Raw genomic sequence first — 26,324 nt, forward strand, 5'->3', positions numbered from 1 at the left:
GCTGAAGTAGGAGTTAGGAGTATCCAAAGTTTGAGGCCAGTCTCAGCAATGTACTAATAAGGCCCTGTCTCAAAATAAGGCCAGGGATGTGGCTTAGTGGTAAAAGCCCCTCTTGAGTTCAATTCCCCAGGAGTGGGAAGAGGGGGGAAAAATACTCATGTTAAGTATTCCTGAGAGAAATTTTAACTACCCCAGTCTTCACCATCATATAGATAACCATTCGCTGTTTTGCAAATATGAGGCTTCTAAATATTTGCTAGGGCAACGTCCTCACCCCTGATCATATGTAAATTATATTTCTCAACATAGCCTGTATAAACTAACTTTAGAAGTTCAATATTTCTAATGGTAGCATTTCAAGTTGTAGAAAGTATAAACTTATTCTTTTTCTTTTCTTTAACCTTACAGGGGCTGTTTAGAAATGTATGGCCAAATCTGTAATCCAGAAACAAAAAAAACTTATTAGCAAAGGATCACTGAATACCCTTGTGACACACTTCTTCCCAAACCGACGAGAGTACCAGAATTTGATGAGCAATTCACCTGTGGAAATTGCAAATATTGGCTGAACTGTATAAAAAGATTTTAGGAGTGGCTGGAAGCAGAACACCAGTCAACTTTTAGCTGGATCCTACTTTGTAGGCTGCTGATACTGATCTCAATACACTGAGGAATGGAAAAATGCCTTTTATCTGCCAGCAGCAACCCTCACATGCAGAGTAAATGATGAATGTATGGACACATCTTGAAGTATTACGAAAAATGTATTTTGCCTTATGTTTACCCAAACCAAAAACATGTTTGGAACAAAACTGGGGTCAAAAAGGCAACTGTTAGAATTCTTTTGTGCCATGAGTGTTAGATTTTAAATGAATCCTCTTATAGAGTTTACTTTTTCTTAAGGGCTATACATATTCACATGGTATATTCTTTTTTTTTTTTTTTTTTAGAGAGAGAACTTTTAATGTTTATTTTTTAGTTATTGGTGGACACAACATCTTTGTTTGTATGTGGTGCTGAAGATCGAACCCAGGCCGCACGCATGCCAGGCGAGCGCGCTACGGCTTGAGCCACATTCCCAGTCCTCACATGGTATATTCTTAAAAATTGTGTCAAATTAATTTTCACTATACTCTGAAATAACTGACTTGGAGAAAAGGAACCCATCCGGATTTGAACCTCATGGTGTAAGATTTCAGATTTCCCAAAGACCTTTAGAGTTTTGGGGTCTATTCCGCCAAAACAAAACTAAGTGACTGGAAAGAATCAGGTATGTTATCTTGTTTTGGCATTTGGTGATAAAGGATTTTAGAACCTGTTGTTTCTAACCTCTAAGTACAAACTCCAGTGAAAAACATACTAGGGAGAGGCAACCCTGTGAGACAAGCCTTAAACACCTTTCCCAAATTTAAATTCTGCCTTAAACACACTGCCTTTGAAAAATGTTTAAAGAGTCTGTGTTGTTCTCTGGGGTCAGAATTCAAAAAGATGTCATTTTATTGCACATTAGTCTGTATATCTCTAGTTCTGTGTTTTATGTCTTGCACTTTTCCCTAGGAAGGAGTAAAGCTCTTTTCTATAGCTCTTGGCCTATTATATTTAATTCTACTCTTGATAGCCAGGGGATGGGTGTTTGATGGATGTTATATACTAAATAAAACCCATTGGCATAGGGCTATGTAGAAAAGCAATTTATTCCATTATAAGCACTTACATAGTTAGTCATGGGAGTAATAGGCCTGCTGATAAAACAGGTCACCCAAAATGCAGATGGTATCAAACTAGTGGTCAAGGACCAACTCCTAAAAAAAAAAAAAAAAAAAGCAACTCTTATCAAGGATTAATTTAATTTTAAAAACATACAAGCTATCAATTCACTCTTCTCCACTTGACAGTATACCCGTGGTACAACTGTCAGGTAAAAACATACATCTTTACAACTTGGTGGTCCCAAGTTAAAAAAAAAAAAAAAAAAAAAAAGAACAAAAAAACCAAAAACCATTTCACATAAAGGTAAGGAATAATATGAAAACAGCTCAAGAAATACACTAACAAGCAAAAATATATGGGAAAGGAGGAACATGTAGTTTTGACTTAACTGTAGAAATCAAGAGGAGACTGGTCTACATAGGAAAATGTGCATCCTGGAAAGTCAGGTGTGAAGATTTTAGAGTAGGAATCTATATGACTTGAATCTCCCCTAATTCCTGAATAAAAATGACATCTTGCGGTATTTATACTTCATGGCTCAGACACCTACCTCACTTGGCTCTATTCCTTACTCACTCTAGCTTTTACTTAAATGAGTCCAAAAAACTTGGGGATATAGCTTAAGAAGAAAAATAACCACACATAATATTCCCCGTTCTGTAGCTACTTTAGACCCGGGTTTGTTACTAGAAAATTCCTGAAGAAAATTTAAATAAGTCTGGCTTTGCTGAATAAAGTATCCCAGTTAATATTTAGAAAACACCCACTGTTTGGGCTAATAGCAATTGTTGGTGGTACCTATATAGAGGGATAGCTGAACAAAGTCTGTGTCTCAAAACCAGTGTTAAATCAATCTCAGGGTTGAGAGGGGAAAAAAGGGGAGTCTAAAATCGCAAGTGCAGACACATCTAGGATCCTTGTCCTTCAGGATCCACACTTCCTTCAGGATCTTCATCATTATAGATGTTCTCTGCCTGCCAAAAACAAGAAAAAACGGATATTTAGTAAACACGAAGGCTATTCTTTCTCTTTCTTTCTTTCTTTTGGTGGTGCTGGTGATTGAACCCATGGCCTTGTGCATTCGAGGCAAACACTCTACCAACTGAGGTATATCCCCAGCCCAAGGCTATTATTTCAAGTCAAGATTTCTAATTATTTGACTCTGCCATTGCTGGATAACTGCAGCTCTAAAGAATCTGTAATGTAATCAAAGAGTGGGTATGGCTGCATTCCTCTAAAATAGGCAGCTGGTCAAAGGTCCCTGGATTAGGACATTCCCACAAAAAGAGTTTGGATACTGCTTATCTTAATAACCAACATTCTTGAGTCCTCTCATCAGATATTAATAGCCCCAAAGTAAATACAAGCCAAGTGTCCACCAAATGATGAATGGAAAAATTATGTATCTTTAAAATAGAATATTACTTGACAATAAAAAGCCACTCACATTGTATGACCCCATTTTTAATATGTTCCAAATAGCCTAATTCATATAGTAAACGGATTGGTGGCTTCAGGCAAATTGTGTGAGAACTATGGAAATGTAGAAGCGATGGCTTATGGGTATAGGGTTTCTTTTTGGGTTGATGAAAATGTTATAAAATTGGTTGTGGTGATGGATGCACAACTCTTTAGTGTAGCAAAAACCACTAATAAACCTGTAGACAAATAAAAAAAAAATTCACCTAAAAAGATCTTATGTCCAAATCTTGATTCGTTTTTAAAAAACTGCTCTTACACAAAACACTTGATATTGCCGGAGGCATAATTTAAAATACAGAAACAACTTTTTTTTTTTTTTTTTTTTTTTTTTTAAGAGAGAGGACAGAGAGAGAGAGAATTTTTAATATTTATTTTTTAGTTCTCGGCAGACACAACATCTTTGTTGGTATGTGGTGCTGAGGATCGAACCCGGGCCGCACGCATGCCAGGCGAGTGCGCTACTGCTTGAGCCCCATCTCCAGCCCCAGAAACAACTTTCATTTGGGCAAAATGCATTGTTCTTAGAGAATAGACTGTACCCAAATTGCTAGGCTTGATGCTGCAGACGATGGGATAGTCTTTTACCTTCAGAATCTTGTGATGTGATTGCAGAGAAAAGGAATACATATCATTCCTAATACAAAATATGCTGTCTTTTTTCCTGACACCGAGTAGGCAAAACTCAATCCAATTCTAATACTAACTATCCAAGGTTAGCATCACTCAACAGGCTTAAGGTTCAGTCCCATAAGACTGTCCTGTTCTCAAATAAAAAAAAAAGTTTTGCATGACACCCACATACATGGTTTGATAATTTGCTAGAATGATTCACAGAACCCAGAGTTTGTTATTTTTCTCCCTAGTGCGGGGGATGAAACTCAGGGCCTCATGCATACTAGGGCTGATGTATAGCCCCAGTTCCACTTTTGCTTTGTATCAGTGTTTATTATAAAGCACTTAACAGGGAACCAAATGTGCGGAGTAGGCTCAAAAATTCCATTAAGTCCCTGGGCATGCCACTCTCCCAGCACGTCAATATATTTACTAACCTGGAAACTCATCAAATTACGAGTTCAATCTCCAGATTTCCCTAGTCCCCTGGCTAGTAAGCGGGGGCTAAAAAGTTCCAAATACTTAATCTACTGTTTGGTCTTTCTGATGACTAGCTCACGAGGATATTTAGAGGCTCCACCAACCTCACCTTTACATCACAAACCCAGGTGTGGTCTAAAGGTTGTCTTGTTAAAATACTTGTTATTCAGTGTCTTGAGCAAAAAGACAGTTACCACTTTGAATATTCTAAGCATTTCTTAGGAATTATGCCAAGAAATGAGACAAAGATGAAATATTTACTTAGTATTATATCACATTTCTAAAAAGGTAATTAAAGTAACATTTGAGAATGGAAGACGTTCTAGGCCTTGGAGGAGATGTAGTTCTATCTCCTAAACATTTCCCCAACTACTACCAATATACCTTCAAATGATAGTCTACCCACGGCAACCCATTTCACTTTCCCACCAGAACTCTTTACAGTTTTTATGTTAATTTTGAATGGATGTATTACAAAGAGATTAAGGTAGATTTTGGTGATACATTTCAAACATCCTTATTGTAAAAAATACAATATAGAAACGTATGAAAAAAAAAATCAAGTACTGCCTAACTCGATATATTGAACATATGTTAGCAATCTTGGCGGGATGTGTGTGTGTGCTGAGGATTGAACCCAGGAGGGTTTTACCACTGAGCTACATCCTCAACCATTTTTATTTTTTTAATGCTTTTTAAAAAAATACCTTTATTTACTTTTATGGTGCTGAGGATGGAACCCAGGGCCTCATATGTGCTAGGTGAGCGCTCTACCGCTGAGCAACAACCCCAGCCCCTAGTTTTGAGAGAAGGCCTTGATAAGTTGCTGAGGCTGGCCTTGAATGTGGGCCTGCTTCAGCCTCCCACGCTACTGAAATTACAGTTGGGTACTACCATACCCAGTGGAAACAGCCTCCTAAACAGAGTTGTCTCTTAGTATCCTGAGGGGGATTGCTTCCAGAACAGCCATCCCCGACAGGCTGCCAAAATATCTCGGTGCTTAAATCATTTATATAAAATGGCATAATATTAGCATATAACCTACGCACATCTACCTGTAGATCTTAAGCCTTCTCTAGATTACAATTTCTAATATAAAGGCTGTGCATACAGAGATTATTATGTTATTTAGGGAATAATGACAAAGAAAAAATTTTGTACATGTTCAGTACATACACAATTTTTAAAAAAATATTTTAAATCCATGGCTGTTTTAATTCACCAATATGGAGGGGGCAGCCGTAGTTATATACAATTAAACACAGAACTAGAGACACAAAATATTAATATGAAGGATACTATCATGTGGTTCTTTGATCTGCCTTTTTCCTATTTAACCTTATTTCTTTTTTTTTTTTTTTAGAAAGTGAGATGGAGAGGGAGAGAGAGAGACAGAGAGAGAGAGAATTTTTAATATTTATTTTTTAGTTCTCGGCGGACACAACATCTTTGTTGGTATGTGGGGCTGAGGATCGAACCCGGGCCGCACGCATGCAAGGCGAGCGCGCTACCGCTTGAGCCACATCCCCAGTCCCAACCTTATTTCTTTTTGATACACAATATTCACAAGTACAGAGGTAGTACAATTTAATTTCAAAGGCCATAAACACTATTTCATATCTTTAATAGTACTATCCATTTTAAGCAAGTTCTGCTTATTAAAATGTTCTTTCTCGTGGTTGATTGAAAAACTTTCCTCTAACCCAGCTATCCCAACTCCTTAGTTTATACCCAAAGGACATAAAATCAGCACACCACAGTGATGCAGCCACATCTATATTTATAGCAGCTCAATTCACAATAGCTAAACTATGGAACCAATCTAGATGCCCTTCAACAGATCAATGGATAAAGAAAATGTGCTACATATACATAATGGAATATTACTCAGTCTTAAAAGAAGAATGAAATCATGGCATTTGCAGAGAAATGGATGGAACTACAGAATATTGTGCTAAGTGGAATAAGCCAGTCCCCCCCAAAACAAATGCCAAATGTTTCCTTTGATAAGTGCATGATGATCCATAGTGGGGGTGGGTAGAGAAGAATGAAGGAACTTTGGATTTTCAGAGGGGAGCAAGGGGAGGGGTGGGGCTGTGGGGATGGGAAAGATGGTAGAATGAGATACACATTATTCCCCTATACACATTATACACTTTATATATAGTGTATACTCTATATACACTACTGGTTTGACTCTGTACCATGTACAGCCAGTGGAATAAGAAGTTGTTCCATTTATGTATAAGGTGTCAAAATGCATTCTACTGTCATGTACAACTTATTGGAACAAATGTAAAAATAAATAAATAAAAAAGAAAAACAAAAATAACAAATGACTTTACTTCCAATCCAGAGTTCATCCTACCATATTTTACCAAATAGCAAAGTAAATGGAATGGGGTTGAGTTTGGAATGATGGACTAAATTGGAGACTATGTAAACAAGCCAAAATAAAAACTGTGTACTCTGATAAAAGAACAATAAAAACTTTTTCCTCTAGAGTTTCTTCCTAGCTCTAGATCTACCTAGACACAAAAAGACTCTTGGAATTGATTTCATTTATCATACTTCCATTAAAAAAAAAAAAAGATAAAAAAGTGGTAAAATACATAAACAAAATTATCATCTTAGTTTTTTTAAATACTTTTTTAGTTGTGGTTGACACTACCTTTATTTACTTATTTATTTTTTATATGGTGCTGAGAATTGAACCCAGGGCCTCGCATGTGCGAGGCGAGCACTCTACCGCTGAGCCACAACCCCAGCCCCTTAGTTGTTTTATTTGTATAGTTCAGTGGCATGAAGAACACAATGTTGTATAACCATCCAGAATGTATTTTTTTCCCTTTAGTGGGGTGGGGAGATTAAACTCGGGTGTTCTATTAGTCTTTTTGAGACCCAGTTCCACTAAATTGCCCAGACTGATCTCCAAATTGTGATCCTCCTGCCCTAGTCTCCACAAGTACTGGGACTATAGATTTGAGATACCATGCCCAGGAAGAATGTGACAATTTCTTTTACTACTACTATATTTAGACATTAGTCATTATTTATTTATTTGGTAGTACTGGGAATCAAACCCAGGGGTTCTCTTACCACTGAGCCACATCCCTAGCTCTTTTTATTTTATTTTTTAAACTTTGAGAAAGGGTCTTGCCTAGGCTGGCCTCAAACTTACAATCCTTCTGCCTCAGCATCCCGAGAAGTTGGGATTACAGGTATGTGCCATGAATTCAGCTATCATATTTTTAGTGCTGGGACTGAACCAGTGCCTTACGTTAAGCATATGTTCTACCACCGAGTTACACCCCAAACATGAATTTTTTTTTTTTAAACCACTGGGTCCTGGGGACTGAACCCAGGGCCTTATGCACACTGATTATTTTTTATTAAATTAAGTGCTCTGAAATTTCAAAGGGTGACTGCCTAAAATTGGGGTATTTTTATAGTCTAGATGGGTTTCAGAGAAATCAGGTAGCACTTCAAGCTGTGATATACCTCCTATGGGCATACATATTTGTATTCATAAGACGACAGAAGGGAGAAGCATTGCTGAAATAGTATGAAATCTGTTAAGTAAACTAGACTGACAGGTGAAAAGATGAAGACTCCTAGGATTTAAGTCTGGTTAGCTGAACAAGATATGGACACTAGTCAGAAAAAAGGATTGAGGAGGAGGAAAGGGGACTAAGGAGAGTGAAGAAAAGATCAGTTTTATTTGGTTGAGTTTAAAAATAACCAGTAGGGCAATCAGATGAAGGCAGGTAAAGAATAGTTAAGAGGGGCTGAAGCTGTGGCTCAGCAGTAGAGCGCTTGCCTAGTACGTTAGGCCCTGGGTTTGATCCTCAGCACCACATAAAAATAAAACAAAGGTATTAAAAAAATTAGTTATGAAAAGGACAATGTGCATATAATCACTAACATCACATTGGGAGTAAACCAAACAGATGGCAGTCACATTAAGAATAAAATATGAAATAGTATTTATCTAAATTCCCCCCCTCAAAAGACCAAACACTTACCATTTGCCACACTTGCATGATATTGTCTTCTGATACAGAACAAATCACCCAAGGTTCATTGGGATTCCAGGAGAAATCAGATATCTTGGCAGTGTGACCACCATGAATAAACTATAAATAGGGAAGAAAACAGATATGAAATGAGAAAGAAGACATTAAATTACAAACGATTAAAAGTTACAGGCTGGGGTCGTGGCTCAGTGGTAGACTGCTTACCCAGCACATGTGAGGCACTGAGTTCAGTTCTCAGAACCACATAAAAATAAAGTTATTAAAAAAGAAGTTACAGATTATTTCAATATTGTTTACTGGTTATAACATACCAATAATTCTGGTGGGCCATCTTCTGCATCTTCTGGGGATTGTTCTTCTCCAATTTTACTAGCACAAAAAGATAATTTTAGAAGTTAAAAAAAGATTTTCCCCAAGTAACTACCTTGGGAAAGTGTAAATATAACTTCACAAAGACTAGAAAAATGAGAAATTATATCCCATCTGATTCAAATGTATGATATGTCAAGATCATTGTACTGTCATGTGTAACTAAGTAAAACAAAAAACAAACAAAAAAAACTTCACAAAGAGAGTAACTAATACAAGACTTACCTTAAATCCCAGACATTCAGTCTACGATCAGTACCACTAGAAGCCAGAATAGTCTCATTGTGAGGTGACCATTGAACCTATACACAAGAATGAAGGAAACAGAAAAGACATGAATTAGGAAAACACACACACACTCATTCTAAAGTTATAGTTACCAATTTAAAGATTTTATAAAAAGGAATCAAAAGTATTAAACATTATAGTTAAAATTGACAGATCTAATTTTTTATTAAAATACATTACTAGACCTAAGACATCAACTTCTCTTCTATTTCATGTTATATTTTTATTTTTAGTTGTAGATGAACGCAATACCTGTTTTTATAGTTTTTTGTTTTTTAAAATGTGGTGGTGGGGAAAAAACCCCAGTGCCTCGTGCATGCAAGGCAAGAGAGCGCTCTACCACTGAGTCACAACCCCATACCCCCATTTCATGTTATACTTTTGAAGATCACACCTCCTTCCCTCCCTCCCTTCCTTTAGTATTGGGGATTGAATTCAGGGGCACTTTACCACTGAGCCACATACCTAGTCCTTTTTATTTTGAGATAGGATCTTGCTCAGTTGCGGAGGGTCTCACTAAATTGGTGAGGTTGGCCTGGAACTTTTGATCCTCCCATTTCAGCCCTCCACGTCTTTGGGATTATGGGTATATGCTACTGTGCTTGGCTAAATATATTGGCCATACTTCAACCACAGTATCTAATTCTGGCCTCTAGTCAAATGTAACCCACTTCTGACCTAAGTACTAAAATAACAGATGACACACATACAAAAATTACTTTCTTAAGTACTCATATGGAACTCTGTGGTACACATAAATAAGGCTGATGACAACAATAAAAATTCCTTATAATAATGATCTTAAGTGAAGACTTAAGACAAAATTCAACTAAATACATGCAACAATCACATATTATTTATTACTGGTTGGTAAGAAAGGTGCTGGCTCATGTTACAGAAAAGATGACATTACCGTAAACAAAGAATTTGGATAATCTTCATGCAATAACACCATTTTAAGCAAAGAACAAAGAGGGCAAAGTCAAAATATTCTTTGGGATAAAAAGTAAGGTTAAGAGACAAGGTGTACAGAACTATGCCTCACCTAAAACCCAATTAAGATGCCAGCCACATTTATCCATTAGAATTAATCTGACTGCCCTCAGGTCCTTAACACAACAATATTTTATTATAATTTCAAAATAGGCCTTTCTTGCTATAAAAATTTAAGCCCTACAATTTAACTAAAAACTATGTAACTATACCTGTAACATATTTTTCACAAAGCCTTACCAAAAGCTTTGAACATAATGCAACAACAAACATTTTTTTTTAGGGGTGGGGATTAAATCCACAGGTGCTCTTACCACTGAGCTATATCTCCAGTCCCTTTTTATTTTGAGAAAGGGTCTCACTAAACTGCTGAGGTTGGCCTCAAACTTGTGATTCTTACTGTCTCAGTCTCCTGAGTGGCTGGGATTATAGGCATGCAGCACCATGTCTGGCCACTAGTTTTCCTAACAACCCTGAAATACATAGGTGGCCAACGAGTGAGCAGTTTGAAAAAATAAACAAAGGAAAAACAATCCCAGTTCCCACAGAGAACAGTATATGCATATGGAATATTACTTTTGGTAAAAGAAAAAACACAAATGTGCCTACTTACACTCCCAAGTTTTCCTTTAACATCAACAAAAATTAAGCAGCAATGGCTTCTCTTACCTGAAATATTTCATCCTTATGCGATTCAAAGGAATGCAATTTAAGTTTCAGATTTCTCAGATCCCACAAGGCAACAGTCTACATGCAAAAAGAAAAGGAAAGCAAGACCAATTTATATTTTGTTTTGTTGTTTGTGGCAGTGGGGAGTGAACTCTGAGGCACTCTACCACTGAGCTACACCATGAGCCCTTTTCATTTTATTTTTGAGATAGGGTCTCACCAAGTTGCCCAGGCTAGCCTTGAACTTGCAATCTTCCTGTCTCGGCATCCTAAACAGATTGAACTAAGAGGCGTTTATCATTGTACCCAACAAATGTTTTATTTTTTTTTTAAAAGAAAGGAAAACCCATTAACTCAAACTAACTCTGCACATTTAAAATGTAAAGAGATTCACAAATGTATTCTCTTTTTAAAAAATTGTTATTTATTTATTTATTTATTTTTGGTGGTGCTGGGGATTGATCCCAGGGCCTTGTGCATGGGAGGCAAGGACTCTACCAACTGAGCTATATCACCAGCCCAACGAATTTATTCTCTTAGAACAAGTCAAACTTACCTTATCAGCTGATCCTGTGGCAAGTATGAACTCACTATAAGGATTGAAAGAGAGGCAGTTCACTTCAGCAGTGTGAGCATCTACTGAGTGGCTTGGTTTGGAAGTATTGTTTGAACGAGTATCCCAACTTTAGTGGAAGGGGGGAAAAAAAGCAAAGAAAAAAGCTTTTGAAAAAGCTTACTAAATATAAAAAATAAGATAAAATATAAGAATAAAACAACAACAAAAAAAAAACAATGGGTTCTACTCACATCATAAGTTTCTGATCGTCAGCAACTGACCCAAACAGGGACTCATGGAGCAGATGCCAGGAAACATCTTCTACTACTGCTGTATGCCCTGTAAAGATGGTCTTCGCATCGACCACTTTTCCTTCCTTTGGGACGGCACTGATATCCCATAGGCAGATGGTCTTAAATGTAAAATTAACCATTATGTAAGAGTCTCACCTTCCCACAAATCCCAAAAAAGAAACCAACTGGTAACTAGCCCAGATTTGCTTCAAAATTGGAAGGATACGCACATGGTCATCTGAAGCACTAAGTAAGTGCCCACTGAGATTTGGGTTCCAAGAAAGCCCATACCCTTCCTTCTGATGTCCACGGAGACGCAAGTCTGGGTTGCACTCTCCAGAAGGGTCTGCAAAGTAAAAGACACATGAAGATGACTAAGTTCACTGTTACTATGGGTTTACTAAACAAAATGAAATGTTGAGCATGATGCCTAAACCTCCTAACATTTATAAAAAATACAGTAATCATTACGACCAAAGATAAAATGCTTAAGCTTCACTATCATCATTCTGTTTATTCTATTTTAAAAAGGATTTTTTCCACTAAAGGAAAAAGTGTGAAGGAAAATACCCACACGTATTATCACTATAAATTACAGGATGTTAAATTATACAGATGACAAGAAATTAAAACCCTGAACAAGCAGAATCTGTGTATTTGAAGAGAAAAGGGGAGGTACCTGACCTGGTTTAGAAGGATGTTTTGTATAGTCAAAAACAAGAACATCACTGGATGGAGTCTTTGTTGCAATGATGCAAGGGTTCTGGGGCATATAACGAGCCCTATTTACTTCACCTTCATGGTTGATCTTGATTTCTATTTCAATTTTCCCACTAACTGAGCCAAAACCTCCAAATTCTGTAAATAAGAATAAATTGCAAGTAAGGGTGAGACACAAAACATTCTGCTTGGGTTACACAGAATATGAAGACATAGTATATTAGACATTTGTTAGCAATATACAGTGTTTTCATTCTCATCTGACATCAGATATGTTGTTAAATGCCTAATAAGAATTACATTGCTAGGCGTGGTGGCACACACCTTTATTCCCAGCAATGCAGGAGGCTAAGGCCTGAGGATTCCCACATTCGAGACTGGCCTCAACAACTTAGTAAGAAATCAGAAATAAAGAAAATCAGAAATAAAGGCCTGAGATGAAGTAACATGCATCTGCTACAGGGTTTACTCTCAGTAGAACAAAAACACCACCCTGGCCCAAAACAAACAAGTATTTTATTAGTATTTGAAGTTAAGAGAAACTTTCACCTCAAAAGGAGGTTCTTCATAAACACTTTTTAAATATCATTTAAAGTACAAATAAGGGGGCTGGGATCGTGGCTCAGTTGGAGAACACTTGCCTCGCACGCATAAGGCACTGGGTTTGATCCACAGCACCACATAAAAATTAATAAAAAATAAAGATATTGTGTCCATCTACAAATAAAATATCATTAAAAATTACTTTAAAAAATACAAATACGACAGGTGTGTAAGACTAAGTAATCCCACTGATTTGGGAGACTGAGGCAGAAGTCTGAGGCTAGCCTCAGCAACTTGGCTAAGGATGTGGCTCCATGGTTAACTGTCCCTGAGTTCAACCCTGACACCAATACAAAAAAGTATGCTGAATAAACTTGGTACTATTTTTTAAAAATATTTTTAGTTGTAGATAAACACAATATCTTTCTTTATTTTCATGTGGTGTTGAACCCAGTGCCTCACACCTGTTAGGCAAGCATTCTACCACTGAGCCACAACCCCAGCCCTAGTTAATTTTATTTATTTGGGGACAGGATCCAAGTTGCACAGACTGGCCTCAAACTTGCTATTCCCCTGCTTCGGATGAATCACTGGAATTATAGGTGTGTGCAACTACAACAGGCTAATAGTTCCATTATCTTTGTTTTTGGTACTGGGGATTGAACTGGGGGTGTTTAAACACTGAGACACATGCCTAACCCTTTTCTGCATTTTATTTAGACAGGGTTTCGCTGAGTTGCTTAGGACCTTGCTAAGTTGCTAAGTCTGGCTTTGAAATCACAGTTTACCTGCCTCAGTCTCCCAAGCTGCTGGATAACAGGTGTGCGCCACTGCGCCCAGCTCCATTTTCTTAACTCCTATTTGCCTTCAATTTTTCAGAACCTCAAATATCCATAAAACAAAGAAGACGTAAAAGTAATAGATGAGGGGCTGGGGACATAGCCCAGTTGGTAGAGTGCTTGCCTCACATGCATAAGGCCCTGGGTTCAATCCCCAGGCACTACCATAAATAAATAAATAAATTAGTAATAGATGAACCAGGTGAAATGGCACACACCTGTAACCCCAGCGGCTGGGGAGGCTGAGACAGGAGGATCACAAGTTCAAAGCCAGCCTCAGCAATAGGGAGGCGCTAAGCAATTTAGTGACTCTGTCTCTAATAAAATTCAAAATAGGACTGGGGAGCTGGCTCAGTGCTTTAGTGCCCCCAAGTTCAACCCCTGGTACCAAAAAAAAAAAAAAAAAAAAAAAAAGTAATAGATGAAACTGCTGTCAATAATATTGCTACACAGGTGTTACTCTTGTTTTTTTTTTTTTAAAGAGAGAGTGGGGGGGGGGGGAGAGAGAGAATTTTTTTAACATTTATTTTTTAGTTATCGGCGGACACAACATCTTTGTTGGTATGTGGTGCTGAGGATCGAACCCGGGCCGCACGCATGCCAGGCGAGCGCGCTACCGCTTGAGCCACATCCCCAGCCCCCAGGTGTTACTCTTTGAAGGACAAAAGCTTCTCAGAAAGCAAAGATGTAAATGGGTAACATTGTTGGCCTTAGATAACTTTCAGCTTCAAAATAACTTTTGTAAGTTTAGAGCATATGTTTCAAAACAAGGTTAAAAGCCCAATAATAAAAGTTTAAAGACTACAGGAGAAGAAAAAAATACATTAACTAATTTTATTCCAAAAACTTGTAACAAAAAGGAAGGCAAAATAAGGTGTGTCATCATAAGAAACTTTCAGTCTAAGCACACAGTGGTTAAGTACATAACTGTAGAGAATTACCACTACCAAAAAAATATATAATTAAAAAAATAGCATAATTGTCAGAAAAGTGGCACCATTCAGGGAAAAGGAAGAGCTGGCAGCATAGAGCCCATAGAACAAGGGTTATTTCAGGATTGGACATATATGGGCCTCACTATAAAACAGTAGCAAGAATTCAGCTTAGAGAATTCAAAATTTGTATTTTGTTTCTTGGTACTGGAGATTGAACATGGGGTGCTTAAACACCGAGCTATGTCCCCAGCTCCTTTTTCTATTTTGAAATAGGGCCTAGCTATGTTGCTGAGGTTGGTTTTGAATGTGTATTCCTCCAGCCTCAGCCTCTAGAGCCCACTAGGAGTACAGGTGTGAACCACCACACTCAGTTCAAAATTGAGTTTTAAAGGTCTAGGATTCAACTGGGTATGGTGGTACGCACCTATAATCCTAGCAGCTCAGGAGGCTGAGGCAGAAGGATTGCAAATTCATGGCCACCCTCATTAACTCAGGAGGCTCTAAGCAACATAGTGAGACTCTTTCTCAAAATAAAAAATAACAAGGGTTAGGGACATAGCTCAGTGGAACAGCACCTGTGTTTAATTCCAGGTATGAAAACCCTCCCTTCCAAACAAAACAACCACCCTCCCCACCCATCCCCCAAAAAACCCTAGTGTTTTTTTTTTTTTTTTTTTTTTAGTGTAGTGCTAGTAATTGAATCCAGGGCCTTGCACATGCTAAGAAAGCACTCTACCAATGAGCTACATCCCCAGCCCTATGTATTTAATGTGATTAGAGAAACAAAAGGATCACCAGTTTGAGGCCTGCTCCAGCAATTTAGCAACATCCTATCTTGAATAAATAAAAACTAGGGGTTCCTAGGTTTATCCGCATAAGGATCAGTTGATTTATATGGGGTTTACTGTATATATTACTGGCTCTTTCTCTCTCTTTTTTTTTAACCTGTTCTTCAAATATGAAGTCTTAGAGGATAAGGTCTCTTCAAAACAAAAGGAAATTTGATGCCACTCAAAGGGAATGTAAGCTGCAAATGCTGTGTCCACCTGTAATCTCAAAGGCTCAGGAGGCTGAGAGGAGAATTACAAATTCAAGGCCAGCCTCAGCAACTTAGAGAGGACCTGTATCAAAATAAAGAGAGCTGGGGATGTATCTTGGTGATAAAGTGCCCAGTACTTAAAAAACAGATACGAGTGTTCTGCTAATCACGAGAAATCTAAGAAACATCTAATATTTATTAAAGTGTTCTATCACTAAGCTACATTCCCAGCCCACTTAAAAAAAAATTTTTTTTTGAGATAAGGTCTAAGTTGCCCAGGCTGGTCTCAAATTTAAGGATCCCTCAGCTGCAGCCTACCAAGTAGCTGGGATTAGAGCACGCCACTATGCCCAGTATCAACTTGTTTTTCACTGTTGCCTAGCTACAAAACCTTAAAGACAATTTTTCCCGTACCTGATGAATATGTAATACCACAAATATCCAATGTCTGAATATGTGCTAAGTACTTTATATATTCAATGAGCAATTTACACTCACCCAAACCCATGAACCATTTTTTATCTGCTTAGAATATCTCCCCTGATGAGAATGCACAGAAATAACGTTGGTAGATTTTTGGTTCTTTCAATGGTAGAAATTCCCTCATTACCAGTTTAGTAGTGGGAAGTTTACAGAAAAGATACAGAACGAGTATGCGTTGAGTAGTTCTTCTATACTGCAAACTTAGCTCTCCCAAGCATAAATCTTATTTCTAACTTGAGGCTACTTTATCAAATTGGTATCCTTTTACAATAACTCAAAGATATGAAAGATAACCATGTCATAAATTCTTGTTTAAGATTCCTACCTCCTTTCTCACTGTCGTAGTGTGATGCATCAAATTGAGCATCATCATTAGGGAGCTGTACACTGGCTATCACAAGGTGGTTTTGCTCATCTGATGTGTGTGTCCCCAAGACAAGTCGATGAATGCTGAAATCTTTTCCTTCTGGTCTGTAACAGCAATAAACAGTCAATATTCAAATTAGTACCATCAAGAGAGACTACAAACAGTTATGGAGACCCACTTTCTACATTTACTGCATCTTCCATAAGGTGAAACACAGAGAACAATATAGTTCCTAATTTATTTTATTTGTATGTTTTTCTAATGTGGTGCTGAGGATTAAACCCAGTGTCTCCCACGTCCAACACAAGTGCTCTGCCATTGACCTACAGCCCCAGCCCCCAATTTTTTAAAAAACTATTTTTAGTTGTTGATGGACCTTAATTTAATTTATTTATATGCACTGTTGAGAACTGAACCCAGTGCCTTACGTGCTAGGCAATCGCTCCACCACTGAGCCATACTCCAAGTCCTAGCACCTAATTTTATAAGCATCTCTAACTTGTTTTAAAATTTAGAATTACTCTGGAGAAAAAGTTTAAAAGAATAAAAAATGAACTATGTACTCTTTACAATGGGCTAAAAGGAGAGAAAACAGGGGTTGGATACTCTAATAATTTATTAAAACCTTTGTTTAAAAGGAGGGGCTGAGCACAATGACATGCCTGTAATCTCAGCTAGAATGATCACAAAGAAAATCCAGGTGTGGTAGTGCCCACCTGTTACTCCCAGAGACTTGGGATGCTAAGGCAGGATGATTACAAACTCAAAAACAGCCTCAGCAAATCATCAAAACCCTGTCTCAAAACAAAACAAAATGTAGCCCAGTGACAAAGTACTCATGGGTTCAATAAACCCCCACTACACACCCCCACCAAAAAAAAAAAAAAAAAGATAGGAAAGGAGTAGCTTGGGTATAGCTCAGTGGAAGACCTTAGCATATGCAAGGTCCTGGGATCAATCTTCAGCACCTCAGACCCACCCTAAAAAAGGTAAACTAGGGATGGGGCTGGGGCCCAGTGGCAAAACACTTGCCTTGCACGTGTGAGGCACTGGGTTCAATCCTCAGCACCACATAAAAATAAACAAACAAAATAAAGCCATTGTGTCCACCTACAACTAAAAAGGAATTAAAAAAAAAAAAAAAGCCAGGTGTGATGGTTCATGCCTGTAATTCCAACAACTGAGAGGCTAAGGTCCTAAGGAATTTAGCAAAAACTTGTCTCCCCCCCACCAAAAAAAAAAAAAAAAAAAAAAGGGGGGGGGGCGTGCTGGGGTTGTGGCTCAGTGATAGAGCGCTCACCACACACGTGTGCAAGGCCCTGGGTTTGATCCTCAGCACTACATAAAAATAAATAAAATAAAGGCTCAAATACAACTATGTTCAAGTACAACAAAAAAATAAATATTAAAAAATAAAACTTTTAAAAAAAGAACTATGGATGTGACTTAATGGTTAAGCATCCTTGGGTTCAATCCCCAGTACCAAACAAACAAAACAAAAACCTGGAGGCAATTAGGCAGTCATGTACACAAATAACTAAATATTAGGCAATATATACTATATGAAAGGCACACAAAAATATGGGAGTTTAAGCTGGGAATGGACGCAATCTCCCAAAATCTCAGTTACTCAGGATGCTGAGGCAGGAAGATTCCAAGTTTGATGTCAGCTTTGGCAACACAGAGACACTCAAAGTAAAAATTAAAAAATGGCTGGAGTGGTAGAGTGCTTCTGGGTTAAATTTCCAGTACCACCCAAAAAAGTAAAGAAACAAAATATGCAGCAATCTAGATTATAAGGAAGCATTTTGGAAGAGACACTAAGATTACAGATACCATGTTAGCCATTTTACATACAAAATTTAAACACCATAATAATACTATGAATATTATTCCAACTTGAAAACAAAGATATCTGACATTGAGGAAAATTGAGCAATCTCTAAGATCACACAACTACCAAGTTAACAACTGGGATAAAATTTCAAATGAAAAGCACAATGGGAGAGAAACCTATAAAGTAGATAAAAACCAGAATCTTTATTGTTTTGAGTGTCAGTTTTAAGGAATTCTAAATTCCATACTGTAGGGAACAAGAAATCATGGAAAGTTTCTAAGCAGTGACATAACAATATCATTTGTTTCCTCAGAAGGATTAATTTAACAATGTAAAACAGAGGTTCTTAAAAGTATAGTACTAAGGCCAATAGAACCAGCATCAGCATCACCTGGGAACTTGTTAGAAATGCAAATTCTCAAATCTACTCCAGATCAAATAAATCAGATATTCTGGAAGGTGGGACACAACTGTTTTCTAAGACCTTCAGCTGATTATGCTGCATATTACAATATAAAAACTCCTGGTCTCAATGAGACAGATGCAACACAATTAGGATTTATGAGGGCTTATAAATGACTCCCTGTCAACTGGGTAAACAAAACATAAATGTCAAAAAGTCAAATATGGCCAGGCACGGTGGCACATGCCTGTAATCCCAGCGATTTGGGAGGCTGAGACAGGAGGACCGCAAGTTCAAAGCCAGCCAGCCTCAGCAAAAGCAAGGTGGTAAGCAACTCAGTGAAACCCGGTCTGTAGATAAATGAATTATTCTGTTCAGAACATGTCAAACTGAAGAAATCAATAAATAAGATACTTGAGGCACCAGTAGGAAGCCAAATAACACAAAACATCTGAAAGGGCTCAAAAATTAGATTAAGATACACACACACACATATATATGTATACATACGTATATACATATATATATATAGGACCACTGAATCCCAGATATTATACAATTTAGCACATGAATATAGTAAATATGACAATACTATTCAAAATTTTTCTCACCAAGTTTTTAAAACTCCGGACAGAAATGACTACTTATCTTGAACTCCAAATACTTCCAACAATCATTGATCAACTGAATGTGGGAATGCCCAATCAGGATAAAGAAGCTTCAAATTCTAAATTTCTATATAGATACTAAGGTTTTTTATAATATCTCTAGCATACATTTCCCCATTTTTCCTTATGCCACTGTAAAGAAAGCAGCTTCATTCTTGAAAGAATATGGTTATTTAATACAAAATAATTTTTGAATGTTATTCTGAAAAGTGAAGCAATTATAACAGGCACTTTTTTTTTTTTTTTTGATGGTACTGAGGACTGATCTCAGGGACATTCTATTGTTGAGCTGTACTCCATCATTTTTATTTTTTTGAGACAGCATCTCATATTCCCAGACTGACCTAAAATTTGTGATCCTCCTGCATTAGCCTCCAGAGCCCCTGGGATTACAGGCATGTGCCATGGTGTCCAGGTAGGTACAGCACATACCAATCATCTATATCCACCATACCTTTGCACTGTTACTTCCTTCTAAAAATCAGTCCCGACACTCCAAACTTGAGGTATATTTTTCTTGCTCTGATCACATCTGTGCCACTCTTGTCATAATTCTGATTTATCTGTGTCCATTGATATGTGGACCCTAGCAGAGCCTCAATAAATGCAAGCCAAACTAAATGATATGCTATCCCCTATATCAGAGGCAAGCTACCTGGGTAAGAAATATATGTGAGGGCTGGGGACATAGCTCAGTGGTAGAGCATCCCCGAGTTCAATCTATAGTACTAGCGGAGAAAAAATGAATGTATGTGATTAGTCTCATAATCCTCACTATGCCCAACACCCAACTTCCTTTTATGAAAACCATATTATGGGGCCTGGGCCTGTAGCTTAATGGCAGAGCGCTTGCCTAGCATGCATGAAGCACTGGGTTCAATCCTCAGCACCACATATAAATAAACAAAATAAGGGCATTCTACAACTACAAAAATTAAAAGAAAGAAAGAAAAGAAGGAAGGAAGGAAACAAACCATACTATGACACCTCCAGGTATTTTTTTGTTTAGTGTCCTAGGTCATTAAGGATCCAGCCCAGGGTTTTGCTGGATGTGATCTACCAATTAAGTATTTATCTCCAGCCTCCATCAAGGATGTTTTCTAAGTATCCTAATTATCTTTCTATAATTGTTCTCATTCTACATCGCTATAATTACCAGTTGACCAGACCACGTATTGTTTATAGGTAGGTCCCATATTCCTCTTTGCATTAAGCAGCTATGGACTGTGAAAATTCATTCGGTTTGTTGAAGGCATTGAGCTTAGACTGCTTACTGAAAGTTATCAAGTTTTGTAATTTGGTCAACTACAGTTGTAATACGGCTATTCAATTCAGTATCACAAAAAGAAAATACCAACATATTTTTCTCTCTCCAGGTAAATTCCAAAATAATTTACATTTTGCCATATTTTTCCCCATAGATCAAAAAACGTCACTAATAGGCTTTGATCACGTGCCCTCTTCAAGGGACTGGAGAAATCAAAGTAACGTTCAAGAGATTCATGTCACCTGGTTACATCTGGAAGCCACTGTGCTGTTAGGCTGGGCCACTCCAGAGCATGGGTCATCACCAAATCATAAAGAAAAGGGGTGTTCTTTTTCCAGATTTTGTACTCCTCGTTGATCACACGTTCTTCCACTGCGTCGTCAAAGGCTGCTAAAATTTTTAAAACAAATTAAGTTAGAGAACAGAAACGGAAAACAAGTAAACCTCTCCAAAGCTACCAGCGGCTTCTTCCCTCCAGACCCTGGAAAGGAGGGTTGTGTCCGGTGTTCCCAGGAGCAGTCACCAAACAACGCCGCCCTCTACCTCCGCGGGCCGGAAGTCCCGGCTATCCGAACCAGCACTCCGTTACCCATTCGAGGCGACGGCGCAAGGCCTTCGAAGCACGCTTGCGCGAATAGTCTGGAAGACCGGCGAGGAGGCGCGTCACCGGGCCTTGGGTAGGGATCGAGGCAGGCGGGCCCGGGAAATAGGCTGAGTGGCCGACAGGGAGTGTGAGGAGGGACGCACACCCCTAGGCCTCCCACTGCCAGCTTCGCTCCGCGGTGACGGGCTTCGGCTCCTGAGAAACTGGAGCGCCGTTAGCCCGCCCCGCGGGGAGCTCCCTCCTCACGCCAGCGTTGCTGGAGCTTCGCTCGGCACCATTGGGCCTGTCGCCGATGTTAGGCCGTATGGCGGCCGCAACGTAGCCCAGACACCCGCCGCCCTCACGGGGAGTCTCAGGCACCCTCACCTTCCTTGTCGGCCATGGCGGCAGGAGAGCCGGGGGTATCCCGGGGTCGAGCGTTGCGGGAGGGGCGGGGAGCCTGCGAGCGATAGCTCCGCGCGCTCGGCCTCTATTGTTTCCTGCGGCCCCTGCGTGAGGGTCGACTCGCGCACCTTCGCGCCAACGTCGGCCAATCGGAGTGCATCCAACAGCGGGGTGGGCGGGGCAATCCCATTCTCGGCCTATCCCGACGCACGGAGTCTCTTTCCGCGGGTCCGATGAGCGCGCTCCGCCCCATCTGTCCCCACACCGCGGGAGCGGACTTCCACTGATTGCGCGCGCGCCCGGGCTGATGGGATTGTGCCCGTTCTGGTCACGTGAGAAGTTTAGTCCACACATTCCCGGAGGCAGCCATTTTCTTACGGGCTGTTATGCTCACGTTCAGAATATTGATGTCTGGAATGCTTCAGGTTCTAATTATCAACTCTGGGTGCCAGGCGGAAAAACAAGGTCTCACCACTCAGACCCAGAGTTGTCTAATTTAAGGTGTTCTTCAACTTGCTTAGTCTTTAGAAATAACTAGTGATAGGCTGGGGTTGTGGCTCAGTGGTAGAGCGCTAGCTTAGCATGTGGGAGGCACTGGGTTCGAACCTCAGCACCACATAAAATAAAAGTAAAGGTCCATCAACAACTAAAAAATATTTTAAAAAATAACTAGTGATAAACACAGAAGGTGGGGCCTTGTTTTTTAACCATGTGATCCAAGCGTCAAGTCCTAGAATGGAAGTCTCAGGGGTTAACGTCCTTCCGCAAGCTCCGAGAATGGAGTCATGGGGCCTTTAAGAGGCGTGCCAAGGGGCGGGGTTTACGGCGGAAGCAGTAGCGCCCGGCCGAAGTCCGGCAGAGGAAGGGCGGAAGTAGAGTGTACACTCCTGCGATCATGGCGCAGGAAAGCGAAGATGTTAGAGATTACAATTTGACTGAGGAGCAGAAGGCGATCAAGGCCAAGTATCCTCCAGTCAATCGGAAGTACGAATGTGAGTAGATGGCTCACTTCTGTATTCAAATATGGGCACAGGGACATGCCTGATTCCTTACCTGCAGCTTCCTTCCTCACCTCTACTTTGCCCCTAGGTGCTCGGGCATCAACTCTTTGTGCCCTGTGTGCGCCCTGTATTGTATTTTTGTATTTGTCCTAGAGGGTTCTAAAGTAAAAGGCCACCTGGCTTAGGAGTCAGGAAACCTGAGTTTCCACATTTACAGTCTCTTAACTTCCTCAAGCGCCTGATCACATTTATGAGTTTTACTAGTGCGCCAATTATAAAAGTAATTGGGTTTTCAAGAGTTTCGTGTTTGACTTCATATCTAGTAACAATGGGACAGTTAAAGAGTGTGGCAAATGTAGAGAACTGGGAAAACTAAGATGGGCAATTGTAACTTGGTGTTTTACCTCTTTTTTTTTTTTTTTTTTTTTTTTGTAACCAGGAATTGAACTCAAGAGGCCTACTGAGCCACGCCCTTTTTAATGTTTTAAGTAAAGACAAGGTCTTTCTAAATTGCTTAGGGCCTCACTAAGTTGTCCGAGGCTGACTTTGAGCTTGTGATCCTCCTGCCTCAGCCTTCCAAGCCTTAGCCTTCCTAGCTGGCTGGGATTAAAGGCATGTACCAGAGACCCAGAATTTACCTGCATCGTGTTATAAAAGAACCTGGTTTTGCCATTTATTAGTGACTTTAAGCAAATTATATTGCCTATCTTTATGTCTCAGTTCCTTCATCTAAGGAATAATGTGAACTGGAGGTGTAGTGTGCTTTATGGCATGCAGAAGACCTTGGGTTCAGTCTTCAGCACCACAAAAATAAGGAAAGTGAAAGGATAGTTTAGTCTCTTAAATTCTGTATTAGCTGTTATCCTACAGGTGGCTATGGTGGGGAGCGCAAATTTAATTCATTTATCTTCTTAAAATCTTTTCTTTTTTCGGGCGGCACCCACTGCTACTCCCAGTGACTGGGGAGGCTGAGGCAGGAGAAACTCAAGTTCCTAGGCTAGCCTTAGCAATTTCGTGAGGCCCTAAGCAATTTAGGGAAACCTGTCTCTAAATAATAAGGTCTGGGGATCTGTGGTAAACGCCCATGGGTTAAATCCCCAGTGCAATCAATAAGTAAATAGAGGAGTAGGAAGTGTAGGTCAGTGGTAGAGCACCCCAGGATTAAATCCTCAGTGCTGCAGTAAATAAAAAATGTACAACTACCACATCATTTTTGCATCTGTGCATTCTTAACCCAGCATATCTCCCTTGCTCTTGCCCTTTTCTCACTTAAAAACAATTTAAAATACTATATGATTAAAAAAGTGGTCACTACTTCGGAGACTGAGGCAGGAGAAACACATGAGTCCTCCAAGTTCCAGATGACCTGGGTAACAAAGACCAAAAAACACACACAAAAAAACCCCAACAATAACAAAAAGCTGGTATGCAGTGAAAAATAAGTCTTGTAGCTCTGATCCCATGTTTTAGTCCCTGTTTCTAGAGCAACCCTGGTCACTTTGCATACACAAATGTTCTAGCATTTTCTCTGTTTAACCAATTTCTAGTTGGCAGACATTTAGGATATTTCTATGCTTTTCCATTTTTGTACTGGGGCTTGAACCCAGGAGTGCTTAGCCACTGAGCCACATCCCCATCCCCAGTCCCCTTTCCTTTTATTTTGAGATGGGATCTCACTAAGTTGCTTAGGGCCTCACTAAATTGCTGCAGCTGGTCTCAAACTTGTTATACTGCCTCAGCCTCCCTGTAGCTGGAATTACAGTCTTGTGTGGCCAAGTCTGGCTGAGCCTTTTTAAATAGTCTGTTAAAAATGGAGAATGTAAATGATGGGAGGGAAGGGGAGGAGTAGGGGAGATAGGAAGGACAATAGAATAGAATAGACATTATGATTGCTGTATGTATATAGGTGGCTCTATGACCAGTGTGATTTTGCAATCTGTACATTTAGAAAAATGAGAAATTATACCCCAGTGATTCAAATGTATGAATTGCCAAGATCATTGTAATGTCATGTGTAGCTAATAAAAAAAAAAAAAAAATTAAATTAAAAAAAATGGAGAATGTGCGGGCTGGGATTGTGGCTCAGCGGTAGGGCGCTCGCCTAGCATGTGTGAGGCCCTGGGTTCAATCCTCAGAACCGCATAATAAATAAATAAATAATTTCAAAGATGGAAAATATGCATAAAGTGTTTCTGCTGTGTATCAAGGTATTGATGTTCATCTTGATGAAAAGAACATGTGTAATTGTGAGGTTTTGTCGAAGAACACAATTCTTCATTGTAAGAATGACTACGACAAGCTGTTGTTATTCAGACTTGGGTATTTGACATGAATTTTCTTTAAAATGAACAAAGCAATCTGTCACATCAAGGCAAAAAACTATTATTGGTAATGATAAAATTTAGGCTTTCAAGTTATATTAAAATCTTAGGGGGCTGGGGATGTGGCTCAAGCGGTAGTGCGCTCGCCCGGCATGCGTGCGGCCCGGGTTCGATCCTCAGCACCACATACCAACAAAGATGTTGTGTCCGCCGAGAACTAAAAATAAAAATATTAAAAATTCTCTTCTCTCTCTCTCTCTCCTCTCTCACTCTCTCTTAAAAAAAAAAAAAAATCTTAGAAAACTTGTGTCTATCCCCATGAGCTTCCCAGTACTTAGAAACTTTTCTGGAGGCTGAGGCAGGAGGATTACAGGTTCAAGGCCAGCCTCAGCAAGTTTGAAGCCAGCCTTGCTGACTTCCTGAAACCCTGTATCAAATAAAAAGAGCAAAAGGACTGGAGATGTAGCTGAGCGGTAAAGAGCCCCTGGGTTCGATCCCCCTTACCAAAAATAAATAAATGAATTAATAATAAAAAGGTTTTTTTTTTAAGTTCTCTATATGGTTGGGGATGTGGCATAGCAGTAGAGGGCTTTCCTGGCATGTACAATGCCTGGGATTTGATCTGCAACACTATCCAAAAAACAAAGCAATGTCCTATGTAGTTAAATACGTCAATGTTATCTGTGTAACAATGAACTAGTATTTTCTAAATTACTAATGCTTGATATTACGCCATCGGATATGGATAAGACCCATTGTGAATGTACAACAGATCAATGGATTTTAATGCTACAGAGTATTTTCATACAGAGAACTTTTCAAAGTTTCAGTTCTTTGTATATATAGCCTCAGATTCTACATTGAACTAATATTTAAAAAACGACCACATTTTCCATTTTGGTATAAAATTTAAAAGACTGTTCATTCTTGTTTGAAAAAACTATTAAAATCTCCTCTGGGGCTGGGGTACATAGCTCAGTGATGGAGTGCTTGCCCCAGGGAGGCTCTGGGTTCTATCCCCAGCACTACAAACAAAAATTCTTTTTCTTTTGCATATCTGTGGTGCTAGGGGTAGAACCCAAAGCAGGGTCTCCCATGCTAGGCAAGCACTCATCATTGAGTTACATCCTCAAATCAAGGCTGGGTTATATTCATGCATTCAAACTAAATGAACATACCACAACACATTAAAAATATTTGAACTGGAGGTGGTGGTGCATACCTATGTTCCCAGTGACTATGGTGGCTGAGGCAGGAGAATTGCATTTAATGAGGCCCTAAACAATTTAGTGAGACCCTGTTTCAAAATCAAAAGGACGGGGATGTGGCTCAGTGGTAAAGCTGGTATTTAACCTTGGGTTAAATACCATAAATAAATAAACAAAATAAAAAAATAAAAGTATTTGGAAAAATATGCAAAACAG

General features: G+C 39.2%; 3 protein-coding genes across 7 annotated transcripts in view; 2 read left to right on the forward strand and 1 right to left on the reverse strand.

The window, feature by feature from the left end:
* SYNC (syncoilin, intermediate filament protein) overlaps positions 1-1,998 on the forward strand; it is a 20,904-nt gene extending 18,906 nt beyond the window's left edge. Inside the window, exon 5 of the mRNA XM_081305105.1 lies at positions 409-1,998. Within this exon, the coding sequence (XP_081161231.1) occupies positions 409-419 (11 nt within the window). The 3' untranslated portion in view covers positions 420-1,998. The remainder of the gene's footprint in view (positions 1-408) is intronic.
* RBBP4 (RB binding protein 4, chromatin remodeling factor) lies at positions 928-21,731 on the reverse strand. 2 transcript variants are annotated; one of them, XM_081305127.1, is made up of 12 exons: positions 21,561-21,731; positions 20,833-20,980; positions 16,374-16,519; positions 12,174-12,347; positions 11,720-11,835; positions 11,448-11,608; positions 11,197-11,323; positions 10,641-10,718; positions 8,916-8,992; positions 8,633-8,690; positions 8,310-8,420; positions 928-2,684 (listed from the first exon to the last, which is right to left on the reverse strand). In XM_081305127.1, exons 1-12 carry the CDS (start codon positions 21,574-21,576, stop codon positions 2,619-2,621), a joined length of 1,278 nt encoding a protein of 425 aa, XP_081161253.1. In that variant the 5' UTR covers positions 21,577-21,731; the 3' UTR covers positions 928-2,618. The 2 variants fall into 2 exon arrangements, with proteins under 2 accessions (XP_081161253.1, XP_081161254.1); XM_081305128.1 differs by lacking the exon at positions 928-2,684 and adding an exon at positions 8,090-8,131.
* ZBTB8OS (zinc finger and BTB domain containing 8 opposite strand) overlaps positions 21,039-26,324 on the forward strand; it is a 40,665-nt gene continuing 35,379 nt past the window's right edge. Inside the window, exons 1-2 of one of the 4 annotated variants that reach the window (XM_081305132.1) lie at positions 21,039-21,267; positions 22,348-22,570. In XM_081305132.1, coding sequence (XP_081161258.1) covers positions 22,474-22,570 — 97 coding nt within the window. In that variant the 5' untranslated portion in view covers positions 21,039-21,267; positions 22,348-22,473. Of the gene's footprint in view, positions 21,268-22,347; positions 22,571-26,324 lie in introns of those variants that run through there. The other 3 variants (XM_081305129.1, XM_081305131.1, XM_081305130.1) reach the window with 3 other exon arrangements.

Source organism: Spermophilus citellus (assembly GCF_964194105.1).
Source record: "Spermophilus citellus genome assembly, chromosome: 9".
Taxonomy (NCBI): domain Eukaryota; kingdom Metazoa; phylum Chordata; class Mammalia; order Rodentia; family Sciuridae; genus Spermophilus; species Spermophilus citellus.